We start from the raw sequence: 15,671 nt of genomic DNA on the forward strand, positions 1-15,671 counted from the left end.
AGAATTCGAATATTCGCAATTACGAATATATAGTGCTATATTCGCAATATTTGCGAATGTGCGATATTCGCGATTAAAATTCGAATTGCGAATATTCGCGAGCAACACTAATTATCATATCTGCCATTAATCTTGATTCTGCTTTCTGAACTGTATGTAAGTATGCTGTATCCTGCCTTGTTTGTCTTTATGTATCTATATATGTTCTTGACTTGTCTCCCGGCTTTGTACAATTCGGTTTGTTTTGTTGCCTTCGACGCCAATGCACTTTAGTGCAAGGAAGGGACTGGCTCCAAGTTGTCAATCCGTTATTAAGGGTGGATGGGCAAGTAGGCAGGGAGAGTGGTTTATAGGGACAACTTTAAGGCTCACTTCTCCATGACACCCCCCCCCCCCCTTCATGACATCCCGTTTTTGTTTCGATGGGATTTTTGATGTATACAAAATGGCCAAAAATACACAATTCTGAGCTTATGTATTTTTCACATTTACGTGTGGTTTAACCTCTTAATGACCATGAGAATATTTTTACGCTCGTGGCCGGCTCCCGTTATGTGACGCTATCAGCAAACCAAGACCCGTGGCTAACATCGGACTTCACTGATCAGGCTGATGTCAATATTACCCTTTATACTCCATGATCAAAGTTGAAAATAAAAAAGTTATAGGGGTCGGAAGATGACAATTTTACACCTACTAATTTTGGTACATGTAGTTATAATTTTTTTAAAGTAGTAAAATAAAATAAAACCTATATAATTTAGGTATCCTTGTAACCGTATGGATCTACAGAATGCAGATATAGTATCATTTTTACCGAACAGTGCATTGCATAGAATCGAAAGGCCCCAAAAGTTACAAAATGGCGTTTTTTTTTTCAATTTTGCTTCCAAATATTTTTTTCTGCTTTCGCCGTAAATATTGTGGTGAAATGATTGATGTCATTACAAAGTTCATTTGGTGGCGCAAAAAATAAGCCATCATATGAGTCTGTAGGTGCAAAATTGAAAACGTTATGATTTTTAGAATGTGATGAGGAAAAAACGAAAGTGCAAAAACAGAAAAACCCTGGGTCCTTAAGGGATTAATTAACATATTTTAACCCCTTTGCGCAAAATGCCATTTATTACGGCGCAGCGTCACAGCAGGGGTATGAAGCAAGCTCAGAAGCTGAGCTCACATCATACCCACATGGTCCCGGCTGCTATGAGATCAGGCCGATGTCCAGCAATAACCCTTTAGATGCTGTGATGAAAGTTCGTACAGCATCTAAAAGTGCCAAAAACTCGGTAGCGCAGGGTGGCGGATCGGGACAATTGTGGAGAAATCGCGATGTCCAGATCAGCTGTAAGTACGGAGGAAAGTCTCTTACCTTCTTTACTGTTGTCCGATTGGTGCTCCTATGCTGCAGCCAGCCATTGCAGGCTGTAGAAATCGAGCACCGATAACACTGATCAATGCTCTCCTCTGGAGCAGCATTAATCAGTGTATGCAATAATAAATTTGAATTAACCCCTTCCCTAATGAAAGTTTGAATCACCCCCTTCTTTCCATTTTTAAAATAAAATGATGTAAACAAAAATAAATATAAACTTATGTTGTATCGCTGCATGTGTAAATGTCCGAATTATTTAAATATTATGTTAATTTAACTGCACAGTAAATGACATAAACATAAAAAAAATACCAAAGTCAAGAATTGCATATTTTTGGTCGCTTCTTATACCAGAAAAAAAAAATCTATAAAAAGCAATCAAAAAGACCCATCAAAACATAAATGTTATCACGAAAAACTTAAGACCATTGTGCAAAAAATGAGTTCTCATATGTCCCTGTCTACGCAAAAATAATAAAGTTAAAGGGGGTTATCCAGGAAAAAACTTTTTTTATATATCAACTTGCTCCAGAAAGTTTTTCCGTTTTTTGCATTTTCGTTTTTTCCTCCTTCAATTTTGCACCTAAAAATCCATATGATGGCTGTTTTTTTGCGCCACCAATTCTACTTTGTAATGACGCCAGTCATTTTACCCAAAAATCTACGGTGAAATGGAAAAAAAAATCATTGTGAGACAAAATTGAAAAAGAAACGCCATTTTGTATCTTTTGGGGGCTTCCGTTTCTACACAGTATATTTTTCAGTAAAAACGCCCCCTCCCATAGACTTGCATTGAGGGGTCAGGGCGTGATGTCATGAGGGGAACGGGGCTATGACATCACAAGCTCCCGGCGCCACCTCCAGCGTTCCGAACAGTTTGTTCCAAACGCTGAGCAGCGGAGTACCCCTTTATTTCTTCCCATCCCAGGGAGAATAAACACAGAAACTGTTCACACACAAACCTATTGTCGTAAGAGGACCCAAAGCAGAAAATACAAAATACAGGTAAACGGACATTACAATATAAAACGTTTTTCAATCTGACAGTGCCCATTTAACTCGTACTAGTATTTTGCATTCTCTGACAAATTGCATTTTGTAGTCTTGTTATAGAAATATTATTTCTCTTATATTCTCCACAATTATTCAACTGGCTCCAGAAAGTTAAACAGATTTGTAAATTACTTCTATTAAAAAATCTTAATCCTTTCAGTACTTATGAGCTTCTGAAGTTTAGGTTGTTCTTTTCTGTCTAAGTGCTCTCTGATGACACCTGTCTCGGGAACCGCCCAGTTTAGAAGAGGTTTGCTATTGGGATTTGCTTCAAAACTGGGCGTTTCCCGAGACAGGTGTCATCAGAGATTTCTTAGACAGAAAAGAGCAACCTTAACTTCAGAAGCTCATAAGTACTGAAAAGATTAAGATTTTTTAATAGAAGTAATTTACAAATCTGTTTAACTTTCTGGAACCAGTTGATATATAAAAAAAAGTTTTTCCCTGGAATACCCCTTTAAATACAGTCCTATAAAAAGTATTTTCCAATTTTTTATATATATATTTGTCTAAGGTACCGTATTTTTCGCCCTATAGGACGCATCGGCGTATAAGACGCACCCTATTTTTAGGTGCAAAATCTAAAAAATTAAAGATTTTGAACCCAATAGTGGTCTTCAACCTGCGGACCTCCAGATGTTGCAAAACTACAACTCCCAGCATGCCCGGACAGCCGTTGGCTGTCCGGGCATGCTGGGAGTTGTAGTTTTGCAACATTTGGAGGTCCGCAGATTGAAGACCACTGCATAGGATTTAATACTCACGTGTCCCCGCCGCTCCGGACCCGTCACCGCTGCCCTGGATGTCGCTCCATCGCTGTCGCCGTGTCCCCGTCGCTCCGGAACGTCTCTGCTGCCGGCCGGGTATCCTCGCTCTCCGTCGCCGCCATCACGTTGTTACGCACACCGACGCACGAACGCGACGACGAGGAAGGAGAGCGCCGGCCATACAGGGGATCCCTGAACGGAGAAGACACCGAGGAGGCAGGTAAGGTCCCTCCCGGTGTCCTGTAAGCACTAACCCGGCTATTCAGTCGGGCCGTTCGGGAGCGTCGCGGTGAAATCGCGGCGGTCCAGAACAGCCCGACTGAACAGCCGGGTTAGTGTCACTTTCCCTTCAGACGCGGCGGTCAGCTTTGATCGCCGCGTCTGAAGGGTTAATACAGGGCATCACCGCGATCGGTGATGTCCTGTATTAGCCGCGGGTCCCGGCCGTTGATGGCCGCAGGGACCGCCGCGATAGGGGGTGTATTCGCCGTATAAGATGCACCGACTTTTCCCCCCCAGTTTTGGGGAAGAAAAAGTGCGTCTTATACGGCAAAAAATCCGGTAAATGTTTTAGATCACCAAACTACTTTTAATATTGGCCATAACTGAAGTAAACAGAAAATATAACTTTTAAATGATTGTTTTATTTATTGGAGGAAAAATTTTGTTTAGCCCTACCTGGTCTTACGTGACAAAGTAATTGCCCCCTTATCTACTTAAAAGTTGTATTTTCTGTTTACTTCAGTTATGGCCAATATTAAAAATAGTTTATTGATCTGAAACATTTACCTTAGACAAATATATATATTAAAAAAAACAGTTAACCAAATTCAATTCACAGTCTGGTAAGAGTTAGACTTAGGGGTACTCCACGGGGAAAAACATTTTTTTCAAAATCAACTGGTGCCAGAAAGTTATACAGATTTGTAAATGACTTCTATTTAAAAATCTTAATCCTTCCAGTACTTATCAGCTGCTGTATGCTCCATAGGAAGTTCTTTTCTTTTTGAATTTTCTTTCTGTCTGACCACAGTGCTCTCTGCTGACACCTCTGTCTATTTTAGGCACTGACCAGAGTCGAAGCAAATCCCCCATAGCAAACATATCCTGCTCTGGACAGTTCCTGATATGGACAGAGGTGTCAGCAGAGAGCACTGTGGTCAGACAGAGAGGAAATTCAAAAAGAAAAGAACTTCCTGTGGATCATATAACAGCTGATAAGTACTGGAAGGATTAAATTTTTTTTACTAGAAGTAATTTACAAATCTGTTTAACTTTCTGGCACCAGTTGATTTAAAAAAAATAAAATTTTCAGTGAAGTACCCCTTTAATGGGTTGGATCTCAGTTGCCACAATGGCTCTTGAGCTTTTACAGGGACTGCGCACATGCCTTAGGCTGACACAGTGACAAGGGGTTACAATAGCGATGGGGATACTTGTACTTAGTGTTGCTCACGAATATTCGCAATTCGAATATTATTCGTGAATATCGCATATTCGCGAATTCGCGAATTTCGCGAATATAGCGCTATATATTCGTAATTACGAATATTCGTTTTTTTTTCTTCACAGTACACATCACAGTGATCATCCCTCTCTGCTTCCAGCTTGTGTGGTGTAAAGAAGGCTGTAATACTACTCTGTGAGAATGGCGTGCGAAAATTAGCATATGCTAATTTTCGCATATGCGAAATTTTGCGTATGCTAATTTTGTATATGTTAATATTCACATATGTTAATTTCCGCATACGCGAAATTTCGCATATGCGAAAATAAAACGAGAATATAACGAATATGCGAATATTCGCGAATATATGACGAATATTCGTCCATATATTCGCGAATATTCGCGAATTCGAATATGGCCTATGCCGCTCAACACTACTTGTACTCCCCCAAGGCACATGCTGTGTATTTGTTCTGACTGCTGGTGTTTTGGGTGTGCAATATGGGAGAAAGACACAGGGGTAACTGTGGTAAAAATCTCAGTTTGCTTAATTGAAGTTCTGCAAGAAGATCCAAAATGGAAGCACAGTTGTTAAAGGGGTATTCCGGCCAAAGAATAGGGGATAAGATGTCTGATCGTGGAGAGCCCGCCACTTGGACCCCCCCACGATCTCCGTGCAGCACCTGCATTCTATGCTGCGCTGCTGCTCCAGTCTCGGAAACCTCTGTGTTTCCAGGACTGGAGACGTGACGTCACACCACGCCCCCTTGTGACGTCACACCACGCCCCCTTGTGACGTCACACCACGCCCCCTTGTGAAGTCACGCACACACCCTCCATTCATGTCTATGGGAGGGGGCGTGACATCTATAACCCATTGTCTTTATTCCCTTGTCTTTATATGAAGAAGGTAGTAACTAAATCACAGTAGAGTTAAAGGGGTATTCCAGGCAAAAACTTTTTATATATATATATATCAACTGGCTCCAGAAAGTTAAACAGATTTGTAAATTACTTCTATTAAAAAATCTTAATCCTTTCAGCACTTATGAGCTTCTGAAGTTAAGGTTGTTCTTTTCTGTCTAAGTGCTCTCTGATGACACGTGTCTCGGGAAACACCCAGTTTAGAAGAGGTTTGCTATGGGGAATTGCTTCTAAACTGGCCGGTTCCTGAGACAGGTGTCATCAGAGAGCACTTAGACAGAAAAGAACAACCTTAACTTCAGAAGCTCAAAAGTACTGAAAGGATTAAGATTTTTTCATAGAAGTAATTTACAAATCTGTTTAACTTTCTGGAGCCAGTTGATATATATAAAAAGTTTTTGCCTGGATAACCCCTTTAACTCTTCTGTGATTTAGTTACTACCTTCTTCATAGAAAGGGACAAGGGAATAAAGTTTTTTTCCTGGATAACCCCTTTAAGAGGTGGGAAAACACATATGCTTGTCTGCCTGGTATTGCAGATCCCTTCAATGGGGTGCAAATCTGATCTGCACTGCTCTAGGCCCTGAGACTTAGTATGCCTCTGTTTAGTCAAGGGGGGGGGGAGTCATATGTCTTTGCAACGATACCAGTTTTGTGTTGTACGTAATAACCATAACAAATCTGCAGGGTTATTTAAAGTATTAGGTAAAGTATATACTTTATTTAACAAATGCCTCTTATATTTTGACACCTGAATGATGGAAGAGGACCCATTAAATTTATTTTTCACTTATCTCTGCACAGTAAGTAGTAGTAAGAGGTACTTAGTTTGATTTAAAAAAAAAAAAAAAAAAAAAATGCCCTGGCACATAATATACTTTTCCTAAACAAGTATAGATGAGCAGATTGGCCATCAAATATGATTTAGATTTGGCAGCAGATTTTGATTCATAAAGAAGCAGGGACTCTTGTCAGTAGACAGAAGTCTCTGCTCCTGTATGGTGAGATATACATTGTACGCCTTGCCACTCAGTAAACATTTGTACAGCCCAGCAAAATGTAGAGAGTCTAAAGATGTTCATAAATAAAATGGAAACATTTTTATAACTGACTCTCCACTGGCCGCATGCGGCGGGATTGGGGGCTGTGCAGAGAGCCATCTCATCCGACCTTTCGCCAGAAAAATGCACACTAATACTCTCATTACTGAATATTGTACTCACTTGTAATTATTTTTTGTTTAATGACAAATATTTTTACAGTTGACAGGGACCGCCATGGGCATGAATGTGGCACCAACTTATGCCAATGTGTTCATGGCGGATCTAGAGGAGATGTCGGTGCCACCACTTCAGCCATGTGCTGGGGTGGTTGTGCTACACTGACGAAATCTTCCTCATCTGGACTGGTTCTGAATCACAACTACTTGATTTTTTTCACATATTTGAATAATATTCATGAACACATTAAATTTACTTTATCATCTTCTGTTTCATCTTTACAATTTTTGGATATGTTGGTGTGCATTGATGGCGAAAGGTTGGTAACGGATCTTTACACGAAACCAACCGATTGCAATTCGGTTTTAAGGTTCGACAGTCATCACCCGCGTTCTATGATTCGGTCCCTTCCCTTTAGCCAAATGACGAGAGTATGTCATGTTGTGGGCATAGAGGAGAGGATAAAACCAGCATTACAGACTATGTAAGCTAACATTTCCAAAAGAGGTTATCCATCTGAACTATTAAACCAGAGTGAACAAAAACCCTATCTCTTAATATTCTTATTAAGCAATCTAAGAGGATGATAAAGCCACCACGAGTTAGCTTTATTTCCACTTATGATACAGTGTCCAGCAAAATAGCGACTGTCATACGAAAACACTGGTCTATTATACAAAAATGTCATACTAATATTCCTGAGTTCCAGATCCCACCGCTAATGTCTTACCGCATGTCACGATTCGGCTGGCTGGAGGTGGATCCTCTGTGCCAGAGAGGGATTGGCGTGGACCGTGTTGGTGGACCGGTTCTAAGTTGCTACTGGTATTCACCAGAGCCCGCCGCAAAGCGGGATGGTCTTGCAGCGGCGGTAGCAACCAGGTCGTATCCACCAGCAACGGCTCAACCTCTCTGACTGCTGAAGATAGGTGCGGTACAAGGGAGTAGACAAGAGCAAGGTCGGACGTAGCAGAAGGTCAGGGCAGGCAGCAAGGATCGTAGTCAGGGGCAACGGCAGGAGGTCTGGAACACAGGCTAGGAACACACAAGGAAACGCTTTCACTGGCACAATGGCAACAAGATCCGGCAAGGGAGTGCAGGGGAAGTGATGTATAAATAGGGAGTGCACAGGTGAACACACTAATTAAGCCTGCTGCGCCAATCAGTGGCGCAGTGGCCCTTTAAATTGCAAAGACCCGGCGCGCGCTCGCCCTAAGGAGCGGGGCCGCGCGCGCCGGGACAAGACCGACGGGGAGCGAGTCAGGTACGGGAGCCGGGATGCGCATCGCGAGCGGGCGCCTCCCGCATCGCGAATCGCATCCCGGCTGAGAGAGACATTGCAGCGCACCCGGTCAGCAGGTCTGACCGGGGCGCTGCAAATGCGAGGAAGTTGCGAGCGCTCCGGGGAGGAGCGGGGACCCGGAGCGCTCGGCGTAACACCGCAGGGGCCCTAGCCTGCGTGACAGGCTGGTTAAACCCGACTTGTCCACAGACCTAGGGGACAGACAAAGGTACTTGACCGTTGCACAAAATGGACTATTTAACTTGTAGTCTAATTTTGTTGTTCATGTTTTAACCTGTCGTTGTCAGTTACTTTACGTTGGAGAGACCACCCTGGACTTCCGTACCCACCTCAGTACCCACCTTCCGGTGCTGCACCCGACGCTCTAAACAAACTCCAGGCGCAGCAGGGAGATCGCAGGGGGTCCCCAGCGGCAGGACCCCGTGATCAGACATCTTATCCCCTATCCTTTAGATAGGGGATAAGAAGTCTAGGGACGGAGTACCCCTTTAAATACCTCAGTTACATCGGTGGGAAGAGCCTGCTACAGTGAGTACATTGAAATTGTAGTCTTAGTCACTTAAGGAACAAGTCAGGCTATATACTGACCAGGGACCAATTCATGTCCTGGGATAGACCTGAGATGTAAATCCAAAGCTCCTAAACAAATCAATCCATATTCCATGCCAAGTTTATTTAGGTGGCCGTGGTCGTGATGTCATGCCATGCCCCTCCCATAGACCTGAACAGAGGGAGTGTGGTGTTCTGTCATGACTGTGGCCGCCCAAACCCAGCGTTCTGAAAATAACTTTCAGAACACCGGTACTGCACAGAGATCGCGGGGGTCCCAGCAGCAGGACCCTAGGATCAGACATCTTGTTAGGGGTTACGCTGCGGCCAGACCCCTTTTCTGTCCCCCGGCGACGCCGATGTCCGCATGTCGTGATGGGGTCGCAGGCATCTGCTGGCTGGTAACTTACTTTGCCTCGCTCCTGCTCCCTCTGTCTGCTGGAGCGCACGTGGCCGCTTCCTAGGGCGCGCGCGCCGGCTATCAGAAATTCAAAGGGCCAGTATGCCCTTAATTGGTTCTTGCTAATTTGTGAAATTATAAGTGTCAGCACTTCCTCTATTGCATTGCCTGATCTTTGTGCCATTGTTGCCTTAGAGAAAGCGTTCATTTGTGTCTAGCCTTGCAGTGTATCTGTCCTTTGCTACATAACCTTGCTCCTGTGCCACCGGCCTTCTGACCTCTTGCTACGTGACCAGACTTTGCTACAGTGTCGTCAGCCCGGATCTCCTGCCTGTCCACATTATACCTCGGCAGCCTGTGTGGACAAGTCGTATCAGGGGTAGCGACCTGGGTGCTACCTGCCGCAGCAAGTCCATCCCGCTTTATGGCGAGCTCTGGTGAATACCAGCGGCACCTTAGACTCCGTTCCCTGGTACAGCCCACACCATCATCCACACAGGTCCAGTGGATCCACTTCTCCACCTCCAGCCATTACACATCTTATCCTTTGGATAGGGGATAAGAGGTCTAGGGAGGAGTACTCCTTTAATGCCCAGGATTTGTAGGCTTATTGCTAGCCCGAGAGAGGCATATCTGTAGTGTAGTGACCATGCCAATAAGGTCACCTTACCATGGTGAGATGGTACATACTGTTTGATCAGATGGTATGCTAAGAAACCCCATTTTTTCTGTAGTAATATTGCAGTTTAAAATACATTTTGTAGTACTTGTAGTAGGGTTCTGTAAATTTTATATTTGTGTTTGTATTTTAGTCAGTGGGCACCTAAATATTTTTTGTGTCTCTTTTGATTGTGCTTACCATTTTTTTCTATATCCAGAAGAAAGTCCATTAATATTTTAATGGGTTATATAGAACCCCAACTCCTCTCATTGTTTTTTTTATTTTTTTATTCAAAAAGTTATTATAAAGCCATACATTTTATGATGCTTCTGTCTCTCCAATATTACTGAAATAATTTTCCTGTAAATTGAGATAATCTGGAGATTTAAAGAAGGTAAACAGTAAATCTGAAGAAAGTGGGAACATTGGTTGTGAGATTCATCTTTATTTCTTATTGATTTTGTGAATTTATTCAATTATTTTTTTGCTCTTTAATTGCATTGCAGATATTACCAAAACATTTTGGTCAGTAGTTTGTAGTACATATTGGCAGTGGCATACATAGTAAAAAATGGTGCCCATGCCAAAAATCTAAATAGAACCTATAAAAGTCCTGAAGTTAGTCACCATAGTCTAAAGGGTCTGGTTCTTGTTTCAATCTTAGTTTCCTGTGCATTACATTGGGGGCAATTTTCTATGTCCTTACTTTAAAAAAATTGAGTTATTATTGAGAGGGGAGTCCTACATAGGTTCTCAGCTAGAGGTTACCTGGCTTGACCGCCCCTTTCATTGGGCCCAAACTGCATGGTCTGCCTCTAAAGTCAAAAATGGTAATTGAAATGGAAATTTCCTAATCAAGCAAAAGATTGGCCTATAAATCCTAACCCAGAATCCATACTTAAAGGGGTACTCTACCCCTAGACATCTTATTCCCTATCCAAAGGATAGGGCATAAGATGACTGATCGCTGGGGTCCTGCCGCTTGGGACCTCCGCAATCTCCCTGCTGCACCCGGAGTTAGTTTAGAGCTTTGGTTGTAGCGCCGGAGGCTCGTGATGTCACGTCCACGCCCCTCAATGCAAGTCTATGGGAGGGGATTTGATGGCCATCACGCCCCCTCCCACAGACTTGAATTGAGGGGACATGGCCGTGACGTCACGAGCTGCTATGACTGTGATGTAACGAGTCTTTGCCCCGCATCGCCAATCAAGTTCACTCCGTGCAACAGATGTCGGGGATGCCGCAGCCGAGATCACAGGGGGTCCCCAGCGTTGGGACTCCCTCGCGATCAGACATCTTATCCCCTATCCTTTGGATAGGGGATAAGATGTCTAGGGGTAGAGATCACAGGAGGATCACAGGGGGTCCCCAGCGTTGGGACTCCCTTGCAATCAGACATCTTATCGCCTATCCATTGGATAGGGGATAAGATGTCTAGGGGCAGAGTACCCCTTTTATTTGGGACTATGAGAATAGTATAAGAGGGTATTTGCTTTTAAAGTTTTCACGGAGGATTCAATACTCTAGATTCTTGCTGTTGAGAAGAGCCTTCTCATACGTTTACCAAACACTTCATCCCTAATGCCATAGATTAATGGACTGACAAATCTAGGAATACACATGAGCAAGAAGAAGTTCATTGAGGGAACGTTTATAACACTGGATTTGAAAGTGGCTTCAATAAACGCAGAGGCAAAAGACAACATACATAAGAGAAGCTGAAATGCATGGAGCAGGACGGTCTTCCCAGCCTTAGAAGCAAATTTCTCAGAATCCATCCTCCGGGCTACCAGTATAACTTTAATATACGTGAAGGCGATGATCAGTCCTACCATGGAGAAGCTGAGAATACTAGTCAGAGTTTTTATGATCTCCTGAGCTATGCTTACAGATAATGATTTCCAACGACAGAGGACACTAAAATGAAAAACTCCTCCTGAAAAACAAAAGGTAAAAAAATCGGCAAGTTGTGGAATCATTCCCACTGTCCACATGTAAGCAATGGCGAGGGTGGCTCTCTTGACAGTCCATAACTCCATATGTCTTAGCGGATGGCAGATGGCCGTGTAACGTTCCAAAGACATGACAGCCAGGTTGTAAGGAGTTATGCAGAATGAACATGTGGAAAAGCTAACAATGACATAACAAATGGGCACCGGTATGAAGGTGAGGGAAAAGGCAGATAAAAAGAGAACAAATGCGACAACTAGATAGACCACATCATTGAGAAGCATGTGGATAAACAAGATGTAACGTGCGGTCTCCCGGACCTGGGGGGTGGTGAAGAAGATGTTCAGTATGATGACCATGAAATACACAAAGATGCCAAATAAGAGGAACATCAGTATGGAAATTATAAGGATTGCCGTCTCAGATGGCTTGTTAACTTGGGACGTCATGTTGGTATTGAGCTGGGTAGAGTTCACCATTTCTTGAACTTGAAGTTACAGTAAATCTACAAACAAAAAGAAATAGGAAATGGAGAGTATGAAGAGATGAGTAACAAGGCACTGATTTTAAAGGTTAATGGGTTTTATAAAACTTGGAATGTTTTAAACATCTCCAATATAATTACCAAAGTGGGAATCATTGACATTGATACAGATCTATGATGATCTGACTGCTGGGATCCACCTGCTCCCTGGACGTAAGTGGATTCAGGACTGGTAAACTATAAAGGTCTTTTGTCAGTATAGCATTATTCCTTGTGTAACGCCTGCAGTTGGTAGCCCCTGGCGTACAGCATGTCTCACTGCTCACCTCAGCCGAGCAATGCACTTGGCTCTCTAGCCTCGCTGCAAGACCCTGGACTTCCTCCTTTGTACACTCGAAGGTGAGGACAGTTTCTACCACGCCTATTTATTTTGAGCAAGCTAACACCACAAGGCTGCTACTGAACTACTCAGCTCCGCTAAACAAATGCCATTATCTATGCCTGCCTACAACAACCATTGGGCTGAGCACAACAATTTATACAGCTCTCATTAAAGGGGTACTCCACTGGAAAACATTTTTTTTTTAAATCAACTGGCGCCAGAAAGTTAAACAAATTTGTAAATTACTTCTATTTAAAAATCTTAACTCTTCCAGTACTTATCAGCTTCCACAAGAAGTTCTTTTCATTTAGAATTTTCTTTCTGCCTGACCCCAGTGCTCTCTGCTGACACCTCTGTCCATTTTAGGAACTGTGCAGAGTAGGACAGAGGTGTCAGCAGAGAGTACTGGGGTGAGGCAGAAAGGAAATTAAATACAGCAGCTGATAAGTACTGGAAGGGTTAAGATTTTTAAATAGAGGTCATTTATAAATCTGTTTAACTTTCTGGCACAAGTTGATTTAAAACAAAAAAAGTTTTCCAGGTAGCGGTCCTACTGCTGGGTTGTTGCCCTCCTAGGGCCTCCTCCACGTGTCCTGATGTACTGGCCTGTCTCCTGGTAGCACCTCCATGCTCTGGACACTACGCTGACAGACACAGCAAACCTTCTTGCCCCAACTCGCATTGATGTGCCATCCTGGATGAGCTGCACTACCTGAACCACTTGTGTGGGTTGTTGACTCCGTCTCATGCTACCACTAGAGTGAAAGCACTGCCAACATTCAAAAGTGACAAAAACATCAGCCAGGAAGCGTAGGAACTGAGAAGTGGTCTGTGGTCACCACCTGCAGAACCACTCCTTTATTGGGAGTGTCTTGCTAATTGCCTATAATTTCCACCTGTTGTCTGTTCCATGTGAAATTGATTGTCAATCAGTGTTCTTCCTGAGTGGACAGTGGGATTTCACAGAAGTGTCAGTGACTTGGAGTTACATTGTGTTGTTTAAGTGTTCCCATTATTTTTTTGAGCAGCATTATTTTTTTTGTAGTTATACACCTCCTCTGAGGCTGTGTTCACACATTGCATTTTTTTCTTTTATTGCCATTATTTTCCCCCATGGTGGCACAAATTGTGATATTGTGCAAATCATGTTAAAATGTGTCATTTTTCACTAATTATTACTGCATTTGGCTGTTTTTGCAGCGATTTTGGAAAATCAAACCAAAAGCAGACCAAATGCAGTAAAGATGCATGGACAATGCAGTAGCAATTCAGCCTAAATATGTAAAATCTTTATAAAACGCCTCCATTGTGATTATAGGTCTAATCTCCTAATGGTAATATTTTTCTTAAAAAAAAACCTCACTAAGAAAATTCTAAACTGCTTGTAGTGTGAACTGACCCCAACCCACCAATGAGTTCACCTGGGGGTTCTTCAGCACCTGATGAGATGACCAGGTGCATTGATGAGACCTCCTGCCCAAAATCAGAGGATTCATAGGAAATGTAAGCCGCATTACACAACCAGTTCAGTGAAGGATTTATATTCAAACTGTAGCTTATCCTATGCCTGCCACATCAGAAACAAAAAACTTAAGCACAAGGCATACACTAGAACCTCTAATAATAGGCTATGCTGCACTGTAAAAGCAAAAAAAAAAATACAAAAAAAATACAAAAATAGATCCCACAGAACCAGAGCATCATATTTGCATTGCTCAACTATATGCACCCAACTTTCTGGGGACTCTGAAAGGATGCTGCAAGTATTTAGAGACAATGTGAAGTTTGAGTCACCATAAAATACTTTGCACTGGTTTATTCTTGTAAACATACCCTGAATCCATTTATATTGTATTATATTGTATTATATTTTTGCTATTTTTTGCTGGGGATATTTTCCGGGTGCATATGTAATCCTGGGAAAAATATGCAGTTTTTTTTATCTTTTTGAAGATTAGCCGTATGTCCTCTAAGGCATTAGTTTACTTAATCTGAGGTTATTTATTTCATTTATTTATTTAGGTATTATTATTATTATATCTACCCTCCTTTATGTCTATATTTATTAGTTTTTTTTTTTTTGCATCATTAGGTTTTATGAATATTAACAATAAATGTTTGGATTACTGTTTTATGATGATTTAGTAACCTCGAGAACTAGCTTTTTGTCTTTTTATTTATAGTTTTTCCTTTATGTGTTTATAGGTCTTCACTTTGAGTCTAAGCAGCAATTAAAAGAAAAAAAAAACTCTCTTTAGGATAAACCATTGTTGCATGATCATAGTTCCCCCACATTAGGTTGGTAGTATAGTTCCCCCACATTAGGTTGGTAGTATAGTTCCCCCACATTAGGTTTTAGTTTCCCCACATTAGGTTGGCAGTATAGTTCCGCCCACATTAGGCTGGCAGTATAGTTCCCCCCACATTAGGTTGGTAGTATAGTTCCCCCACATTAGATTTTAGTTTCCCCACATTAGGTTGGCAGTATAGTTCCCCCACATTAGGTTGGTAGTATAGTTCCCCCACATTAGGTTTTAGTTTCCCCACATTAGTTTGGCAGTATAGTTCCTCCCACATTAGGCTGGCAGTATAGTTCCCCCACATTAGGTTGGCAGTATAGTTCCCCCCACATTAGGTTGTAGTTCCCCCACATTAGGTTGTAGTTTCCCCACATTAGGTTGTAGTCCCCCCCACATTAGGTTGTAGTTTCCCCACATTAGGTAGGCAGTGTAGTTTCCCTTCACATTAGGTTGACAGTATAGTTCCCCCCACATTAGGTTCTAGTTCCCCCACATTAGGTGCAGTACAATTCCCCCACATTAGGTGCAGTATACTTCCCCCCACATTAGGTTGGCAGTATAGTTCCACCACGTTAGGTTGTAGTTCCCCACATTAGGTAGGCAGTGGACCCCACAGATACAGCCTTCAGCCATATACAGTGTATGGCTGGAGACTGTATGTCTGTGTACTGCCCCACTTTAGTGCTCCGTCCACCACTTCTCCGGTCTGGGGTCACGATCTACTGGTATGGCCTATAGGCCATAGCAGTAGGTCTCAGGACCGGAGGAGAGGTGGTTGGAGCACCGAAGATGACGTGCTGGTAACTTACCATACTCGCTCATTCCGCTCCGCTCTGCTTTGTTGTTGCTATGGGCG

General features: G+C 42.6%; 1 protein-coding gene across 1 annotated transcript; it reads right to left on the reverse strand.

Annotated features, from left to right (window-relative positions):
• Positions 1–11,222: 11,222 nt before the first annotated feature.
• LOC130357331 (odorant receptor 131-2-like) lies at positions 11,223–12,128 on the reverse strand. Its single transcript, XM_056560016.1, has one exon. It carries the CDS (start codon positions 12,126–12,128, stop codon positions 11,223–11,225), a length of 906 nt encoding a protein of 301 aa, XP_056415991.1.
• Positions 12,129–15,671: the final 3,543 nt, after the last annotated feature.

This window comes from Hyla sarda, chromosome 2 (genome assembly GCF_029499605.1).
Source record: "Hyla sarda isolate aHylSar1 chromosome 2, aHylSar1.hap1, whole genome shotgun sequence".
Taxonomy (NCBI): Eukaryota; Metazoa; Chordata; class Amphibia; order Anura; family Hylidae; genus Hyla; species Hyla sarda.

Bases quoted from the DNA above. Each gene is read 5' to 3' on its own strand.
- LOC130357331 (XM_056560016.1), bottom strand. From the start codon at position 12,128: ATGGTGAACTCTACCCAGCTCAATACCAACATGACGTCCCAAGTTAAC.